This window comes from Asterias rubens, chromosome 22 (assembly GCF_902459465.1).
Source record: "Asterias rubens chromosome 22, eAstRub1.3, whole genome shotgun sequence".
NCBI classification, from domain to species: domain Eukaryota; kingdom Metazoa; phylum Echinodermata; class Asteroidea; order Forcipulatida; family Asteriidae; genus Asterias; species Asterias rubens.
In genome coordinates this window covers 350268-371317 of record NC_047083.1, presented here as the reverse complement: position 1 = coordinate 371317, position 21050 = coordinate 350268, and the positions used below count along the sequence as shown (strand labels likewise).

Sequence of the window (21050 nt, the reverse complement as noted above, 5' to 3'; positions counted from 1 at the left end):
TAGTAGAAGTACGCAATGTAAGCGACAGTTTGGTGGTTGTTACTTGCTAATGGATTTTGCTAGTGAAACCAGGGACCCTAATAAATCACTCAAGGCATTTGGGTTCTTAAATCTTTGAAAAAATTGACATCCATCTTGTAACAAGTGGGGTTTCAAAACTAAACAAACAATGAAACTGCTGTTTGTCATTAACAATACACATTGTGTGTCGTAGCACAATCCCTAAAAAGCCAAGTACACAAATTCACACCTTCTGATTGATTGTCCAGGACGATGTGAGCCTTTTTTTTCTTTTTCTTTTTCCTCTTTTTTTTAAGGAGGAAAGAACCCCAACCAATAATAAAAAAAAATTGCTGGCTTTGTGGATTTGAAATCAATCATTGAAAAAAGGAAGAAGAAAACACATTAAAAATTTAGTCTTTCGGGGGATAAAAAAGAAGAAAAAAATGTGGTCCTTAAAAAGGATGTCAGGCAAGCGCGTTTTTTTTCTACTTGGCCTTAATTTTAATGAAAGTCATCGCCAGAAACTTGAAAGCGAAAATAAATCCCTGAATCTAGGTGATCATGAATAAGAAAAGGGACATTTCTGTTGTTTCCTACTTTTGAGCTGGGGGCAAGGATTTGTTATCGTTGACAACCAATACTGGTAAGATTAGTGTTCGCTGTAAACAAACGCCTTGAGTTCCACTAACCAATTTATAAAATTTACATCTAATGCATACTGCTAGCTGTTGAATGCCTTTTGGTTTTAAATAAAATTTTGAAACTTGATACAGTGCTTTTCCAATGTAGGCTTAGTCATGGTTTAGTAAACCCAGTTTTGTGCTTCTTGAAAAAATAAAACTCTTATCAAAGCATTACTTGGTTTTTTCCTTCTTCTGCGTACGCAGGTTCTGAGTGGGATCTACAAAAGATTCCTTTTTCACAGTTTTGCTGTTTGCCTTGTGAGAACTTGTAGAATACGTTGTTTAAGGAATTAATATTTATGGAATCTTTTGAATTATTTTTCTTCAGAAGTTGAGTGAGCCTTTTCCACATGACAAGCACATGAGAGCTAGGAAGCTAAAACAGGTGTGTAAAAAGACGTCAATTAAGAGAGAGTCTGTCTAGGTGTCAGTTTCCTTTTGTAATTGAATGGCAGGCTTAGGAAACTTAAGCTCAGCCTTTGAACGAATGCAGATGGATAGCCCAACATCAAACGAGTCGGCTGGCTCATCCTCAACAACGAGTATGAGTCACTCTTCAAACTCTCGCTCTAATTCCTCAGCGTCTCGCAACTCATCAGTCTCAAGAAACTCATCAACGTCTCGTTGCAGTCGAGCTAATCATAGCTCAGTACATGATTGGGACGGGACGAGCGGTAACCATAGAGGGAGTATAGACACTCTCAATACGAGTATCCATGACGACTATGAGTGCGTCGAGCGACATGACTGTCTGACAGAACTCGATAAAGTCCCATGGGGTGAGAGACACATTACAAGGATACTACAGGTTGAGCGTACGAGACAAATCATTAAAACTGTACCCTACGATGTCATACAGCGAGTGTCGTATCTTCTACAGCGCCCTCTAGTACGCATCGCTAAGGAAGCGCAACGTCTGAGCGTCATGTATGGAAAGTGCACAAAAAACGAGATCCACACTGCTATAAAGTTGATTCTTTCCCAACCGCTGGCAGAGGTGTGTCTTTCGTCGTCTCTTCGTGCTCTCTCCTTATACCAGATGAGTTCGGAATGTTACCAGAAAAGCAAGAAATCAAGATCGGAACTGATATTTCCCGTCGGACGTTTCTACCGCTGGCTCGTCGATACCAAGATATCGCTACGCGTCCACAGCCACGCGGCCGTCTATCTAGCGGCCTGTATGGAGACATTGGTACTGGAGATATTTTGTCGCGCCTGCGTCGATTATGAGAGATCAGACGGGGAACTTTCAATGGCGGTGTTGGAGTATGGGATTGCTAATGATATGAACTTATGGGGAATCATGCAACCATTCGAGCATCTGATCTGTGGACGGAATTCCTCAGGTGAGTGTTTTTTATTTTTTTAATAACAAGTTTTTCCCGACATCAATCCATAGTCTTTTAAGATGAGGTTTGCGGTAACACCATGTGAGCGTTTCCTTTGAGGAGTGTTGGTTATGAAAAGATCTACTGGTTGATAACCCAACATTTTGATCAGTATGCTCTGATCGTCTTCAAAAGAATTTCCCTATCAATTGGGTTTGAAAGCTGCTTGAGTCTGTTTTGCAATTCAGATCATTTTCAAGTGGAATTTTAAATCCCTTAAGATTGACTGTTTCTTAACCTAGCTGCTTACATTTAATTTATTAGTAACATATGGGTTCAATTAACCTTGATTTGATATAAGTAAAATGCAATTCCTTGCTTTATAGCTATCGGCGAAGTCTAGTCGTCGTCATGTATACTTTTCCCACAGGGGTGACCTTGCTTGTAGCACCACTTGTTGTGGTCTGAATGTCTGAACTAAAGAGGATCTTGACAACATTTTAATGCTTGCTGTATTTTTCAGTTGTATTAAGAGGTGCTGGTACTTGTGGGGTAATTTTTGAGGGGAGAGGGTATTTTATCAAAGTCTTGATAACAAATGCTGGCTGTACACTTCTCACTCTCAGTTTCGACTAGATTTGGAAACCCTTCTCATGTTGACCTTCATAAACTGCAGAATTAAGTAGCATTCAAATCTTCATAGAGATCTCCTTTAAAACTAACAGTCCGCAGGCCAAGTACCAGTTTTGAAAACCATTTAAAAAGTCTGCCTAAGTGTAAGCAGCCACATTTTAACTCTAGGATTTACTGATTTTTGGCAAATATAAATGAGGACATTCACCTAATGAGAACTTAGAATACAAATGTGTGTGTGGAAACTACCTCATAATAGTACAATACTTTGACTGTCCAAACAACGCCCAACTGTTTCTCATCTGTTATTCATATACTGTTGTTATTTATTACCATTGCTCTTTGATCTCAGACCCAGCTGGACTTTCAAACATTCATAATCCACCCATATCACACTCCAATGTGGGTTACAAGTTAGTGGGAAGAAAAGATGATGAGTAAACCACCTGCAGACAATTCTGCTTCGTAAATATTGTTGCTAAGCAAGAATTGAGTTGGGATAACAGTCGCAGCTGTATGGTATTTTGGCTGGTAATCTGTTTCGCTTGTAATTTGTTTCTGTGCTTAGCAAGTTTCTATGCTTTATGAAAAAAATTTGGATTTCCATAACTAACTTTCCTATCTGAGTTGACGATTTGTTCCTTGTGGATTTCATTGTTGTTTCTGCCGCTTTCCTTGTTGTATTGTAAACTTGGGTGTGATCCCTGGCCACACAGTTAGTTAATGGCTGTAGGGCTTCTGACTGGCACCACCGCCCCCCCCCCATCCCATTGAACAAAGATGACAAAAATAGGAAGGCCGCAAACATAGGGCTAGAAAGCTCAGGTTGGTAGAGTGTCGGTGCGTTAATCCGGATGTCGTTGGTTCAAATCAGTTCTTGTCAATTTTACTTTGTTCAACCCCAAATCATTTTTTATTTCTTGTCAGACAATGGCAGTGTGTCAGAACCAGTGTTTATATAGTTAAAAAAACGCGACTTTATGCAAACTGACAAAATATACGCAAAATATACGCAAAACATGAAATGTAGGCGAAGGAAACAGCGTTGTTTGACTGGGTTTTGCCTCTGTTTTGGTTACTGACAGTTACAAGAGAGGGATACAGAACAAGAAAGGATTATAAATATAAATTACAATACAAAGTGCAGACACCTGTAGGTGCCCACTTATAATTGATTGATGACCGGGTTGTCATGGTTGGGTTAACCCAGTTGGGTATTTGGGTTGTCATGGTCCGGTTAACCCAGTCAACACAAAGTCACCCACTTTAGGATTATTTGGTTTAGTTGGCTTTTCATACTTCCTATTTATATTTATAGACATGTAGTCACCGAGTTTAGAGCAGAAAAAGTTTGATTCACACAAGTTCATGTTTTGAAGCAAAAATTCAATGCATCACAACAAAATATTTGGTTTTACTTGATTCATCTGGTCATTAAAAGCGCTCTACGTGCATGTTTCTCTACTGATGTCACAAAATGACAGTGTTTAGGAACTAATAACTCATCAACAAATGTTGCAAGATTGAAAGCATTGACAGCTCTGTATAGAAAGTCTGCTTTATGCTGGCATAGTACAACTTAAAAAAAAATATCAATAGTCTCTGAAACAGCAGTTTGAAAAATAATTCAACTTCAACTTAAAAAAAAATATCAATAGTCTCTGACACAGCAGTTTGAAAAAAAATTCAACTTCAAACGATTTTCTCCAAACAATTTCTGTGGTGCAGATTCATCACACTGTGAAAACAGTGACGATATTTGGTCATCAGTGAACATTTCTGGCTCTTTATTATTGAAATTTGTTACAAATTTCAGATTCAAGTAACTAGGTCATTGACCTATATTTCCTTTCCTACTTTGAAATAAATACTAGCTTCTAATTCTAGGTAAACTGGTTTTTTTTTTCTCGCAGGACACTCAAGGTTATATATTTTCACTAAAATATAATAATTGATTTTGGATTCTTATTAGATAACGCTAACTTCCTGTCCTGAAACTCTAGCAATTTGATCCAATTATTTCCTGAGCTTCCCTCCTTTACTGTCGTTATGACACTTGCCTCCGATGTGCCAGAAATCAATAAGAAAAGCAGTACAATGGTTGAGTTTCTCCAAGATGTTGATGCTTTTAGTTTATCTAAGATGTTGATGCTTTTATCACATTTTTATGTCGCTATTAGAAGAAAAAACTGAAGATATACCGAGAAAGTTGAATGCTACATCGCTGGAAAAGACATCAAGTTAAAATTTTGCAGATCGAATTTCAAAGGGCACCTTAGAATGTTCGCCTAAATTATAAAAACGAGAATTCTCATCTTACACTAGCTTCAAATTTTAATGGATTTTACATGTTTTAAGGAGTCATATTGCATGGTCCATGTACAAGAGCCGTTCGAAGATTGCCGCATTTGGTGTTGGTGACTGTAAAAGAAACTTGTCCTTTATTTATTCATTTTCTCCTTTCCTTGATCTGTGGCAAGATCTTTTATGATAAATTGTTTTCTGAATTAATACATGAAAAACACACCTTTTTGTAGATAGCAGCTTGTCTCACAGTTGTTTTATTATTTTGAGGGCACTTTATTCACCAATTTCTTTAAAGATGGCTTACATGCTAGATGATGTTGTTTCTCAGAAAATGGTCTGCGTCTAGATGATGTTAGTGCAAAAAGGAATTGTTTCTCAGAAAATGGTCTGCGTCTAGATGATGTTAGTGCAAAAAGGAATTGTTTCTCAGAAAATGTGCTGCGTCTAGATGATGTTAGTGCAAAAAGGAATTGTTTCTCAGAAAATGTGCTACAGGTCAACTTGGAAGTATTTTCATCTTCAAAAAAATGTGTTTAAAAGAAATCATTGTTTTGATGTTTACAATTGGTAGTTTCTATTTCAGCTTGCAATCAATCCTTACGAAGGTGGTTTTGTGTTCTGGCAAATAGTGGAACCGATCTGAGAATGTCTGTAAGATTTCCTTTGTCTGTCAATTTTGGTCAAAAGAAACCAACAACATCCTGAGGGTTGGTTAGATTTAAAAAAAAATCTACTTCTTTAATTTGGTACATGTACCTGGGCCCAATTTCTTAAAGAATAAGCACAAAAACTTGCTAAGCACAGAAAAAATATTGCTCAACAGAAAAAGGTTATCAGCCAAAATTACATTCTAGTTATACATTGTTGTGACTGGTATCCCACTCATTTTATGCTTAGTAAATTGCCGTAATGCTCTGTGCTTTTGCTGTGATACCCTTTTTAAGATTTTCAATACTGTATACAAAATAAAATTTAAGTGCCCCTTACCTTAGGACAATAGACCGATCCAGTAGGCTCCGCCCACGATGCACGTGTGAGCAAGAACACGTGGGGCTCTCCAATGCCTTTCTACACAACTCTGCCGCGCGCGCCAAGCATACGTGCACGCATGTCGGACCTTAGTGTCGGACCTTCGTTGCGTTGTGATTGGTCAATACGCAATGGGGTGGAGCTTAATGGATCGGTCTATTTATGTAACCTTTCAGAGCGAAGTTCAGGGCATGATTTTGCAATTGATTGGCGATGTACACTATTCAAATACTTGTACATGTAGAAGGAAATTGATGCAATTTTGTTCGACACTTTGACACTTTGACAGAAGGTATGGGAATGGGGTGGGGAATAGAATAGTGTGGGGTTGGGATACTCTTTGTAACTCCTTCAGAAGGGCCCCTAACCAGAGGACAATTGCCGTGCCCCTTCAAGAACAAAGTTCAAAGCCTGATTTTGCCATTGATTGATGTTGTACCTCTCTACTCTTCAGGTACTTGTTGTAGAAGGAAACTGATGTAATCTTGTGTATAAAAAGACACGTTGACAGAGGGTTAGGGAACGGGGGTGGGGAACAGGATAGTGGGGGTGGGTTACTTCTTCAGTTGTCACCCAGGGGTCCATTTACCAAACAGGGTCTGTAAGGATGTGTGGGTTGCTCTGCTTTTAATCGAGGAAGTCAAAATTTGCTTCTCAAAGTTTTTGACATGTATGCCTATTTTCAATATGTCAAGAACAGTAATGAAATGTGCACTTGTTGAAGTGAATTAAGTGGTACAATTTTGTTTCCTGTGTGTCCTCAAGCATTATTTCACTACTAACATGGTTTCTTGGGGCCTGAAGTTGATAAAAGATGAAACCCTAGAGGCGTGTTCCTATGCAAGAAGTCGATCTTGAAGATGATCTTGAGATGTGTGAGGAGTAAAGTGTTGGCCTGGAGGAATGGCAGTTAGAGTTGTCTTGAAGTGAGATCTGAGAGTAGTAAGTGGTGCGTAGGCACAAATCGCACAGCATTGCGGTCGAATCATACAACTTGGAGAGTTGGAATCGAGTGATATTAAGAGAGAATTTGTGATGTAACAGTACAGTATAGTTTTTGATTGTTCCGACACACTTTGTGTATTTTCCTATTCATATTCCTATTCCAACCCTAGCATACACGTAGTACTAGTTGACGGGCTTATATGCTTCAATTTTGAAGGGCAAGGGCACTAAGGCATTTTCTCCTTGGTGAAGGGCACAGAGTAAATTGTCAATTGCTACTAGAGCATTTTAAAGGCACCAAGGCAACGACCAGGGGGCATGGAGGCAATCACTTTTGTAGCTCTCTGTGAAGTATCAGGCCTGAGTGGGGTTCGAAATATAGGATTGTTGAAACATAGTGGTGCTGGTAATTTAGACTATTAGAGCATTTTAAGGGCACCAACGCAATGACCAGGAGGCATGGAGGCAATCACTTTTGTTGCCTCTGTGAAGTATCAGGCCTGAGTGGGGTTCGAAATATAGGATTGTTGAAACATAGTGGTGCTGGTAATTTAGACTATTAGAGCATTTTAAGGGCACCAACGCAATGACCAGGAGGCATGGAGGCAATCACTTTTGTTGCTCTCTGTGAAGTATCAGGCCTGAGTGGGGTTCGAAATATAGGATTGTTGAAACATAGTGGTGCTGGTAATTTAGACTATTAGAGCATTTTAAGGGCACCGAGGCAACGACCAGGGGGCATGGAGGCAATCGCTTTTGTTGCCTCTGTGAAGTATCAGGCCTTGGTTTGGAAATAATATAGGATTGCTGGAACCTAGTGGTGCTGGGAGTATAGAGCACTCACCGGTCCATAAGAGCCAGCTAGCTGTCATGCTTTCATAGTACGTTATGGTTTTCCTGTGAATACAAATGTCAAACGAGGCTTGTAAAAATAATAACAGAGAGGACTTGTTAGAGTGAGATGATCCATGGCAATGAACTATTACAGCAAAAGTTGTTTGATTTGAGTTTCCTTCTCACTAAACCATTAGCATTTGCAGAATCAATGGACCGTTTGTATAACTTTTCATTTGATTGTTTCTTTCTTCTTCTTTTTTTGATTGAAATGAAAAGTCACCTGCGGCAGATACGCTTGACTTGTACGCTTGACTTGTACGGGAAGTTATAAAAGTACAGTAGAACTTTTTTTTTCAATGATCCCTAGATTGGGCTGGCAGAATTTTGTTGCGGTTGCTCTTTAGATAAAACCTTACATTCATAGCCTTCAACTTGAAGTTCAAGGGTCTGTAGGCCTACGTTTAGTAATGACTCTGCAAATTAATGTCAATATGAACTTAAAGAAGTACAGCAGCTACTAGAGATATATTCTTCTTGCGTGTAATAGTAGGCCTACATATTCACGCCGGAGGATCAGCGATATCTCACAAATGTGACCACCTTTTAAAATGAAATATTCATGGGTTAGTTTTATCAAAGAGCAGGCTATGGTTTTAATCAAAACTTCATTATATATGATTGAAACTTTCAAAGGTTTTTTTAAACCATAGACAGCCCCTTTAAGTGTTCTTCTGCTTCACTCTAGACTTGTTTGTCTCCTTTAAGTTTGCTTTCCTTGTGTCTGACATCTATCAACCATTCCCTGTAAAAAAAATCCATGAGAAATTCAGAAGTAAGATTTGTCCATGAACTTTTAGATCTTTCAATGATTTTGTTACCAGCAAGCAGTTTACTCTTATTACCCCCATGGGGACAATGGGAGGGAAGCTAAGGGTGACTCTGTCCCAAGGATGGGACCACATCAGACCCCCTCAAGGTGTTCTATTTCAGCTTCAGTTGTCACTTTAAAGGCACTGGACTCTAACGGTTATAACTCAAAATAATTGTGAGCATAAAAACTTATCTGTTAACACGCAATAAAGAGCTGTTGATAGTATAACAAATATTGTGAGAAACAGCTTTCTCTGAAGTATCATTGTTTTTTGAGAAAGAGGTAATTTCTCACTTAAAAAATACTTTGAATCTGAACTGAAAGCACACAAATTTGGCGCTGTGTTGAGAAGCTGATGAATATTTCATTTTTGTTTAGATGTGGGGGAAAATCCCACGCAATCAAATGGACTGGAAATACAATCTTGTCCATGGTCTGGGATTCAAATTGGGGTGACAGAGTTGATAGGCATGGAGGAAACGGAGCAAAGTCTGGTGTGGAAATTTCTCCTTGAGTTATTCAATTTGGGTATAGCCGATGTCACCTATGTTTACATTCAAACTGCCCTCTGTTGACAAAACACTGTATGCGTCATGTTGCGCTGGGCAAAAAGACGCGTAGTCACGTGGCAAGATTGCATACACTTTCTAGCTGGCTGCCAAAACACAAAGGTTTTGCCCGGCGGTATGCGCGCGAATCCTGTTATGGTTTTTGATTGACGTCAGAGGTCACATCGTCATAAGAACACAGTTAACTATTTCTTTTACTGTTAGTCTTTTACCCTACATGGGATTACCCAATTGGCAATCCAATTTTTTATTTATTTTTTTTAAAATACCATCTGCAGTTTTCCCTGTTTTAAAGGCAGGCCACCCAGTCGCACACTATGTAGATGACATGCATGATGAACCAACGGGTATCAAAAGTTCATCTTAAATAGGAAAGTAACCTTCTGGTTACAAAAAAAGTAGCTTCAGTAAAACTAACAGAGAATGGAACAAATTACTGCCTGGGGCTGATTGCGTCACGAAGAACGAGAATCAAAGCTTTGTAGTCAAGCTCTATTGGGCACAAGGTAGCTGAGCCAATTTAGGAATTAGAAAATGGATTTGAACAAAGGAGTTTTGGCAAATCCTCAAGGCGGATATTTTTGGGTTGCAAACCTGCTACACCTGTAGGACTAGACCAACTTTAATTTATAATTGATATAACCAAAGAGTTAAGCATGTATAGGGTTAAGTTTTTAACAAGGTGGTCAGGATTTACCCTCATTTTTTCTAGATGACCAGCCAGCAGGACCAGGTAGCTTGTCATTTCAATAGTCAGTCAGCTTTTTCACAAGTCAATATTTCAAATGAAATAGGGCTGCTTTCCAACACTGTATTTGCCCTCGTTGGAGAGAATTCTGATTGGTCCTCTGGTGTTTTAACCAGCATTTGGCCAGAGGAAGGATGGTTTATTCCCAAATGGTTGTTGTATGAATAATTATTTTATAGAAATTTGCATTTTAGTTACCAATTACTATAATGCTATGGTTGAGGAATTGGGTCCTTGAGAGAGCCAGCCCACTTTCCTTTTTAATTAGCAATAATTACTTTTGCAATTTAGTTGTACGGATTCTTTCTCATTGAAACAATGCCCGAGGCCCTGTTGACATTTTGGGAGGTTGGATTTCAGGTTTAATTAAAAACGACAAAAGACTACTTTTCTGTCAGATGGAAATGAGTGCTACTTATTTATTTGTTTGCAATTTGCGTGGCATGCTTAGTGTTGTTGATTAATTAGTTTGTTTTCAGTAGACTTCATTGACAGGTGTTTTTCCCCCTCGTTAACAAACCATTGTTCTTTAAAGTTCTTTTAATGAAATGTTAATTTCCTCTTTTGGGATTGCTTCAGGGGTTTATTTTGGATTGGTTAGTTTAAACCGATGTTTGATTGGACACATACCAACCACATTGGTTGAATTTTACCAATATTTATTGGTTATTTCAACCATGTTTTGAGGGTGTTGGGTGTACACAAAACACCCAGACACTCCTCATCTTGCTTTGCTAACCTTGTGTCTACTCATGGTCTATATGGATCACTTCCACCCTGTTTCTATCCACATTTCTAACAATTGAGATCACCCACCATGAATCATCAAATACCTTCCCTTATTGCACATCCCATCCTCTCTCCTTTCTTACCTTCTTTATCCTTTCTTAATCCCTTTTTAATCTCTGAATAACCATCCCTTGAATGGCTGCTTGGATACTGTCTTAATCCTGGAACAAATCACTTGGAGTTTGAACTGAAGAGTTTGACGCTAATCCTTGAGAACAAAAGCAGTGATTTATCTGTGATCCTCAACACCTGCTTAAGAATGCTTTTGATGCCCTTTTTGTTGATATTGATTGACTAGTAGCACCCACTGCTTCTTCAATCATGGAGGAAGGAAGAAAGATTGAAAAAGTTCTTGTATCTTTGTATATTTGGTTTGTGGTAACTCCACGTGTATAATCTCGGTTGTCTTTATAGAACAATTATTCACATACATGTACACACTAAACATTTAACCACCTTGTTTTATTCTACATGTACAACTCTATTATGGTTAGATCCATTGTTTGCTGAGGTATCAATGTATATTTTGCAGACACCGTGTGTATCTACTTGCTGGGTAGAATATGTTCTTTTGAAAACTTGTCTTGCTAAATATTCTACTAACACAAATAGTACATTTTTTAGATTCAGTTTAGCAGAATATAACTCAAGACAAGTTCTCAAAATGTACACAATGTGTTACTGCCAATTTTACATTGTTTCCCCCCTATGCAATGCCTCAAACCAATTCTTTGTTTTTTATCGGATAAGTTTATCTTCCTGTTTTTATTTTAAAATGGCCATGGAAGTTTATTTCTGTGAACAAAATGAATCAAAGTGCACAGCCACAATCAAGCATACACTTTTTATTACAGAGACACCCAACAAACAACAGATAAATAGTGAGGTAAACTCTTTTTACAGATCATTGACAAACTGGAGCACTTTTTATTCATGTTCACAGCGATTGTTAATTGATATGTAAACAACATAGTCAATAACTGCTGCATCAGTGGTTTTCAACCTGTTGTTCATAAAATGGACACCTAACAGGTGTATACAATGATTGTGGCTGTGTACATAAACACATTGTGAGTTTATCTTTTATGAAGAAACTGTAACCCATAAGAAATTCTACCTGTTCCACCCACTGATTAGAAATTCTACCTGTTCCACCATAGAGTAAGATGTTCCACCCACTGATTTGACAAGATGTACAATATGTTAATAAGTAATACATAAGAAATTCTACCTGTTCCACCCACTGATTTGACAAGATGTACAATATGTAAATAAGTAATACATGTATCTGTTAACAAAAAAAATACCCTTAAAAACAGTATGCCTAAGTGCATCTAGAAATTTTATTAATCACCTTTCCAATTAGTCAGTTCGTTAATTACGGAGACAGACAGAGTGAATAATCCATCAATTAATTACAATTAGCTAGACTTAGACTGGTAGTAAAATAAAATGAATAATTAAATCCCATTTAACCAGGAGTAAGCATGGGTAGCACTTGTCGTAGCGTTAGTGTGTTTCCTTTTTCTCTTCCAGATTTTTAATTCAAGATTATTAAATTCCATGGCTTGGCCCTACAATCCCGGCCATATCTCTCGTTGGGCCCCCGCACCACATCCCACGTGCCCCCTTCAATGTTGGCTCTACTTGCGCCATGTGCGTTCTTCCTCCGTGCTCCTACCAACATTGAGTGGGGGAACAGAGGGGGGGAGGGGGATGTTTATTGGCACTGGGGAAAGGGACAGGGAATGTATTGTTGCTAATTGATGTATAGCCTACACAATTTGGATAAGTGAAAGTTAAACCATGGTTAAACAGAGTAGATGGGCCAGAAACAGTTCTGATTTAAAATTAGGATTTGTATCAATCAATAGCATTCCTGGATGATATGATCTCAGCAACTTTTCCCGCATAGAGGTAGAAATCCATGGTTCCATGAACAGTCCTCAACATACCCTATGGATCGGAGGTTTTTCCTTCGCGCCCCTCCCCCTTCCCTAACAATGCAGGGGACCTTTTAATGTATCAAGCAGTCTAACGTTTCCCTTGGAGTCCCAAAGCGGGCTACCCCAGGGGGTCAAAAAGCTATATTTACACCCCAGCAGGGAATGTTTAGGTCTATTTATACACAATGGAACTAGGTACAATCTGTAAACAAGACATGAAACAAGAGATGAGTTTCTATTATACCCTGATTGGTGTTGTTACTAGTTGTGGTTGGCAAGTGTAAACTAAATACCACCTTAACGCTCTCGGTTCCACTTGAATACAAACACCAAGCAGGAAGGGAATGTCTCCACGTCCATCTTAAGAGAAGGTTCTTGCCTTCAATCACAGAAGAGAAACTAGAATTAGCTGATTGCAAACTGCTTACTAACTAAAAGGACCTATCATATAAATGCATTAGTAAAATGGCCTGATGTTTCCACCCTACAGAGTTTTTCATGAAGGTTTTTCCTCCCAAATTGAGTATAAACACAAAGCTGGAAGGAAATATCATCCTGTTCATCCAAAGAGCCTTCAATCACAGTGTAGAGCATGAGAAAATAGAATAAGCAAACTGTTTACCAACCAAAAGGACCTATGGTATAAATTTTGACACCCTTTTTAGGGCCACTGATTTTCCGTTTCAGAAAAGTGCAAATTCCGTTTGGCAAAAACATGAATTCCGTTTCAGGCACAAAAAATTCCGTTTCATGTTTTTTTAATTAGATAAAAGGTTGTTTAATACCCAGGGACACATTATAAAAATCAATTTGAGATAAGTTGCACTGTTGACTTTGTAAAATGTTCATTTGAACTGACAAATTTCAAAAAAATACTTTTTTTATAACTGTGGATTATTTTATATACTGCTGTTCGATGAAACAAAAACATGTAGTCAGGGTAAAAAGGTTGATCTGTGACTGCAGTATCACTGTGACTGCAGTATCACTGTGACTGCAGTATCAATGCACATGATGTGATAGACTTGATTCCAAGTCTAAAACTGCAGTTGATTCTCTGCATCAGCCACATTGTAGGCTAATGACAGGAGTGTATCCACAAGAGGGCGCTGTTTCAGCATGATCAAAGACTTGGGAACAAGTCTATGGACGTGACCATTCTCCATCCACAAACAAAATGTCAGCCATTTTGTTTTCGCTTTGGCGACAGAATGTTGACAGTTAACGGTTTTATTTTAGACCTTTCCGAGATGAAAAAACATTGTATGTGTTCTTATAGATCATAGGTAAGCTAGTTTGTGTATTATTGTGCCGCGAATAATGCCCTTCGCTTCACCATGTTAACAACGTGTGTACATCATGTGTGTAAACATTGAGGATGGTGTGGCAGAAGTAGAACAGAATGATCCACGGTTACGATCTCGTATTTTTTAATGGTGTGATTTCTGATGCCTTTTTAGTTTAACAAAAAGAATCTTAATAAAGAATGCAATTTCAATAGTTTTGGCGTCAAGAAAAAAAAAAAAAAAAAAAAAAAAAAAAAAAATCAAATTTTCTGAAATCCCGTTTTCCGTTTCAAAGGGCGGATTCCGCGAATTCCGTCCGTTTTCCGCGATCGCGGAAAATCAGTGGCCCTACCTTTTACCAAATCCTGGCTTAAACCGTTATCAAAAATGAATGGAAGTTCCATTCATCAGTAAATTGTAGAGATATATCATTGAGCAATAAAAAAGTACAGAGCGCTTGGATGCGTTATTTTTGTGTCACTATACAGCCAGCTTTTTGCATTGCAGATGTTGTTGCCTTCACCTTTCCGCCAAATTACCACCCCATGAAGCGTAAAACATTTCCCTTTTGACTCTGATCACCCAGGTGTAATGGTCCGACCTTAGCCACCTTCACTAAATGCGTCTTTGAAGATATAGGATGCACAATTTATGACCAGTTTTAGGGGATTTTTGTTGTTGTGTTTTCAGTGGGACCACCTACTGTGCAGAGTGGGAAAGTGCAAGGGGATGGTGGTTGGAGTTCACTTAACAGGATTAATAAATTATAATTTGTGCTGGTTTTTTCTCATAATAATGGTGATGTGTGTAGTTGATGTTTACTGTAGAACAGGGTTTTAGTGAGGTCACTTTTAGGCTAAGTACATGAAAGTTGAAGGGTGGGGTCAGGAAGCTATGCGAGGGAACAAAAGCTTTACTTCTGATGGTAACTATTTTACATTCCAAGCAACTTTGAAAAATGTCTCAACTCCACTCAGCAAATAGGACCATTTTTAGGGTAAGATGTCATCCAAAATAACTTGAGTTGGAAGCCAATTTTCCCAAATTTTTACACTGAAGTTGACCCTCAAATTTAATATTTTGAGGCCCACCAAATATCAATGAGACCGACACTCTGTTTTCTCTTTACTTTAGTGTGGTGCACCCGTAAAAGTCTTGTCGCATAAAATTCACACTATGTTGTGTAGGCCAAAGACACAGGGGCACTGACTTTCCAAAATGGCACTTCCAAGATTATTGTGATGATGATGTTAGGTTGGTTTTGAATTGAGTCATTGCCTTGCTGTACGTCAATGTAACAACTTATTTGCAATTTCATAATCAAAATCGCCTTACATGATTGTCTAAACCGGCCATAAATCAGACGAAGAATAAAACATGACAGACAAATGTTTTCATGACAGAATTTCACATTTATCTTTGTTAAGGAAACACTTTGGGGGAGACTTATCACCAGAAACCCAATTTACCACAAGCTAGGGATTTCATCTTTGAGAGGGCAAATCCATTTTCATTTTGCAAAGGGCACTTCAATTGAAAAATTAAGTTTCTGGGGAACTTTTGAAGGGGCAACAGAGGCAGTGGCTTCCTTGTAATTGTAGGCCTGCTACCACAAGCTTCAAATTATGGTAAAAAATAACCACCTATCTAGGTTCATATGAACTTCAGTATGGTTATTGTTCTTTAGAGAACTGTCTTGCTTTATATTGGTAGATTTCTGGATTTCGGGAGATTTCTCAGTTCTGAAAAGAACTGTTCTGCTTTTTAACTACTACCTAGGCGATAGGTAAAAAAAGGCTGGGACTACTACTTAAGCTTATAGAGGATAGTTCAGTAAGGATCTTAATAATGTTCTGAACCAATAGTATTTCCTTCCAATGAAGGATTGCACATGTCACATTTTGTCTCATTAAATAAAAAGATATCTCAACGAAATGATATTTATTCAACTTGACACCTGATCGTGAAGTTTGCCTAGGCAGGATTCCTTTCTAGCCCAAGCAATGTAGTAGTACAATGCCCTGAAGGTACATAACGTGTTTCCAATTATCTACAAGTGTAGTCGTATAAACAGGTGTACATGTACATTTACACTTGCTGTTAGATTAAGAAATGATTAATTCATCTGTTAGGGTCTTTGAACTTTGAACATTTAATAATTGTGAGAATTCTTGTCTCACCAAGACCTTTTTTATAACCCTAGCCACCCAAATGCCTCAATCAATTTCCAATGTTTTGTTTGATTCTCTTTGACCATGGAAGAAAAAAATACAAAACTGACAGTTTGGGTGTAAAGTTACTGTGTGGTGTTGGACTGGGGGCTGCAATGCATAATATCTGATCCTGCACCTCTATAGTCAGAGTCTGAACATTTCTGTTGTTGGGTTGGTTACCACATTAGGGCACTGGGTTTTGTTTGATTTATTGCTCCATGGTTTGAGAGCAGAGAGAGGAAGGGTGCCGTAAATCAAGGTCAAAGGTCAAGTCTTTTACTGCTTGAATTTATTAGATTTTTGTTTAGTTGTGGTACCCACTGATAAAATCTCGGTAGTCTAGTTGGTAAGACATCTGCTCTAGATTGGCAAAGGTCGTGGGTTCGAATCCGACCCGAGTGATATGCCAGTGATTTGTTATCACATAACTCAGGAAAGTACTGAGTATACAGTCATGGAATGATTTCGTCCAGGAATTTTGCATAACAAAACATTTCTTTGTGCAAAATGAATGCTGATATTGAGTAGCAATTAATTTTTTTGTGATTTTGGAGTAGCTGCTACATTTTGTGTAGCATTTTGCTCTGCTATACATAATGGGAAATTGTTCGCTGTACAGTGCTTGGGTAATACCAAATTGTTTGGTGAATTTAGCAAAGTTGAAACACAACAAAAAAGGAAACCACTCCTGTGTTTATTTTGAATCCCTGATATGCAGAGGAAATGTAAAGAACAAACAGGCGTCACTATTGTTAAGAAAACATGGGAGAGTGCTAGAAAGGAAGAGGGAAATAAGTTAGTCTTTAAAGGCACTGGACACTAGCGGTTATTATTCAAAATAATTGTTAGCATAAAAACTTGGCAACAAGCAAGGGAGAGCTGTTGATAGAATTAAACATTGTGAGAAATGGCTGCCTCTGAAGTAACATTTGGAGAAAAAGGTAAATTCTTACTCAAATAATAAAAGACTTTGTTGCTGTGAGGCCTTTTATTATGCAATGAAAGCACACCAAAATGTGCAACATGGTTTGTTTTTTCTTTCTTTATTCTCTTGCAACTTGCATTCTCCTGACTCAAAATTTTCACAGTTTTGTTGTTTTATGCATGGGATATACCAAGTGAGAATACTGGTCCTTTAAACAAAAAAATAATGGCAAGAGTCTGCAGAAGTTGTTTATTGTTTAAAGTTTCTTCAACTGAAACTGGAGAAGAAAATGCATATCACATGGATATTAACCTATGCTCACAGCAGCAATTTCACACAGGTCCCTTGCTTATTTTTTAGCATGGTTGTAAAATATTGCATAGTTTGACAAGATTTACAAGGGTCCTTGGATAGTACAACAAGTTAGCCCTTTTCACATGAGGAGAATAAGCAGGGTGTCATGGTCATACGAACACCTTTCCATAATAAGTACTTGTCAAATTTAACAGCCATGCTTCAATTTATCAAGATAGATAGATAGATAGATAGATAGATAAAAGGTTTATTGACAATAGCCATCACAGCATAAAAACTGAATTGCAACTATGATACAATATTTTAAAAAGATTAAAAGGACATCATTAAGAGAACAACAATTAATATACAAAAATTGTTTTTATAAAATACACAAGCAAAAAGGGTAATAAAATTGGGACCCTTGCTAAATTGCTCTCCTGTGAAAGGGCCTTTTGGACAGCACGAGTAAATTTTGTGAAATTTTACAGCCATGCTTCAATTTATCGAGGGACCCTTGCTAAATTTCTCTCAGTGTGAAAAGGGGCCAGGTAGGTCTACATGTTGTAAAAGTTGATAACCGTGTTAAAATTGTGCTAGATTGCTCTTGTGTGAAATGGGCTTTAGGTAAGATAACTCTTGGGTGTCCCTTTATTGGGAGATAACTATGGAAAAAGCACGGCTTGCCGAAGGATATTTGCTTGGTTAGTCTCTGTACAAGCCTGTCTATCAAATAGTCACACAACAGAATGACAGACAGGTATACTGTTAGGTTATTAGAACCAGATGATAACTGCTGCGTTGAACAAATAAACTAAAACTGCTTTGTGTGGTGTTTGTTGAGCAGGGAAGAGTAGATGAAAAGATGTTTTTACTTGTGGGATTGAAAGGGAACTTGTTATGAGACTTCTTATGGCTTGTATGTGGAGTGTTTTGGGCTGCAGGGAAGCAAAGCAAGGCTTCTGACAGAGCTGGCAACTCTACTGATTCTGCGGAAAGTTCCTTAGTCTGATGAGTAAATTTGAAAATCTCACTGGTTTGGGAAACTGTGTCCCTGTTATGCAGAGCTCAGCTGCCAACTTTCCTTGATTCTGCAGAAAGTTCCCTGAAAATAAACCTATCTTTCCATGTTCTGACGAACAGATTTGAAAGTCTCTAAATATTTCCCTGATTGCTGTTCTTTATTTTGTCTATTGCAGTGTGTAATGATTGTGAGCTATTGTACATTGTTATTATTCCCAAATTTGAGCGGTGAAGTTTTTTGAAAATTTGTTACTCAAGGTTTTTTAGTTCAGGCCTCAGATAGTTGTTTAAATTGCCCATGTTGACACTGTTAACTGGCGCCAGTCAATTCCTTTCATTCTTTGTTCTTGTCCTCCAAAGAATTTCTGTCTGAAAGTAGTTAATTTCACTCTCCTCTAACGAGCTCGTTTTGGCAAATGATAATTACTTTCACAAGCTCCTTACACATCACTAATTAATACTATGCTAAGTGTAATCTATCTCATGTCAATTATAAAGTAGAAATGTTGATCGCTAATGACATCCATGGTTGACTAACAGGGTCACGCCTGTGGCCATTTCTGATTCTAAATTATGTAAAGACTAGACAGCACGTGTAAGGAAGGCTTTTGCTGTCTCGTCTTGCATCTGTGGTGTTTTTATGAGGTGACTATAAAACCTACACAACTGTTTGTCATCTAAAGCATCTACCCATCCTCATTCCTAGTGATCAGCATCGTGCCAGGGCTGGAATTTTACACTGAACGGCAGGCCGAGGCCAGTGGTTTTTAGATTTTGGCCAGTTTTCTCACGACCGGACAACTCCTGCAGTCTTGTATTTTATTTTGATTTATTGAATATTAATTTGTACCTCACATTGTATGATCTAACTTTTTTGAACAGAAGCAAATTGTTGAATGTTCAAGTTCTGTTTTTGAGCCCCTTCAATTGTTCCTATAACAATGTATATTCCTTGTGGAGAATACCAAGGAGAAGATGCCATTGGTGCCAAGCATCAAAAACCAATCATCAGGCTTGCATATTGATCAGTATTAAAGGCATGACCATTAAAGTCAATAAGTATTACTTTGGCCATGGTGGTCTGGTGGTCCTGTTTTATGGACATTTTGATGGCTGTTTTCAAATCCACAGCTTCGTCTCTGGCTTTAAATGCACCATCTGCCTTTTTTAAGTCGTAGTCAAAGTGTATGTTTCAAAACACTACGTGTTGCCGAATTCGTTGTCACAATTGAGCCATTTAGCCTTTTTTGAGGTATTGTGGACACTATAGGAGTACACCGCGTGTGATTTTGGTGTCTCTAGACAAATTTACCCAAACTTAATAATAGTGTTGTAGTATTGTGTCCGCCATATCTCAAAAAGGCTTAGCTTTCTTCTTTAAATACCAATGGTTGTATGTACAGACAGTGCTATAATCGATACTTGTCCTTTGTTTGTGTTGGTTCTAGTTTAATATTTGCTAAACTTAACAATTGGATGGAATCGACACTTCGATACCAAGGACCAGTGAGTGTCAGGGATGTGTGACGTAGTTCGTTTTTAAACAAATCAGTCCTTGAATTGTCTTTATTACAAATAAAAGTTTTCAAAGTGTTGCAGAAATCCTTGTCCAACTTACTTCAGAATTAATCCAATATCCTCCTTATTTAAATACCACTGATTGTGTTGTAACAGCAGTGCTCTATAAATCGATACCTCACTTTGTTTGTGTTGGTTATTTTAATGTTTGCTAAACTTTTCAATTGGATTGAAATCGACACTTTTGTACCAAGGATCTGTGAGTGTCAGGGATATGTGACGTGGTTCGTTCTTAAACAAATAAGGCCTTTAATTGGGATGAAATGTAGTGCTAGTGTACAAGTTGGTAACTGGTCTTATGTTTCTACAACTGGATGTTTAGACAACTCATCAAATGTGATTTATATGTTAAGGTTAGGGTAAGGGTTAGGAAAATCAGGGTTGGCCCTTAACCTTTTTTAGGGACAAGCCAACAGAGCCAGTTCACTCGGCATTTCACTGGACCCCAGCTTTATAAATCCATACTATACAACTAGAGGTAAGAGCTCTAGAGGTAAGAGCTCATGGCTCACTGTTGGCTACAAAAAATTGGTTACAGTAAAGAAGCCATAGCCAGAGTCATAGCCACAGCCGAACCAAGACACTCCAGACACAGACAAGCCCTTATTAGTTATTACAGACCCATCACTAAAGCTGGGACACCATCAATGCAAATACAACTGTAGTAAAGATCTTATGCATTCAGACCTATTTGCAGAGAAGACACTGAAGTATTCTTGACAAGAGAGTAAGGAATGTGGACTCAGAGTTTGAAGGTCTTCCTTTACTCCTAGGAGGAAAGTAATCTCCCCCATGGCATGCCCATTGTGGGTACGGGAACGCCCACCAGCGAGGCGTATTGTACCCAGAGAATAAAAGTTACAAGTGCTCTCTGTAGACTCAAAAACTGTGAAGGATGAAAAGGGAGAAACTGTGATGGGAACAAATTGAAATCTTGTGTTTGGATAGGGAGTGACATTTGGTTGGCTTCTGATTTAGCGTCATCCTTGGATGGGAGTTAGAAGGATTGATGGTTGGAAGATTTGAAATCAATATCATTAGTT

General features: G+C 38.2%; 1 protein-coding gene across 2 annotated transcripts in view; it reads left to right on the top strand.

Annotated features, from left to right (window-relative positions):
- Positions 1-21050, top strand: part of LOC117305073 (ankyrin repeat and BTB/POZ domain-containing protein BTBD11-like) — a 46185-nt gene that overhangs the window by 2950 nt on the left and 22185 nt on the right. For both annotated transcript variants that reach the window (XM_033789799.1, XM_033789797.1), the window contains exon 2: positions 1015-2032. In XM_033789799.1, coding sequence (XP_033645690.1) covers positions 1135-2032 — 898 coding nt within the window. In that variant the 5' untranslated portion in view covers positions 1015-1134. The remainder of the gene's footprint in view (positions 1-1014; positions 2033-21050) is intronic.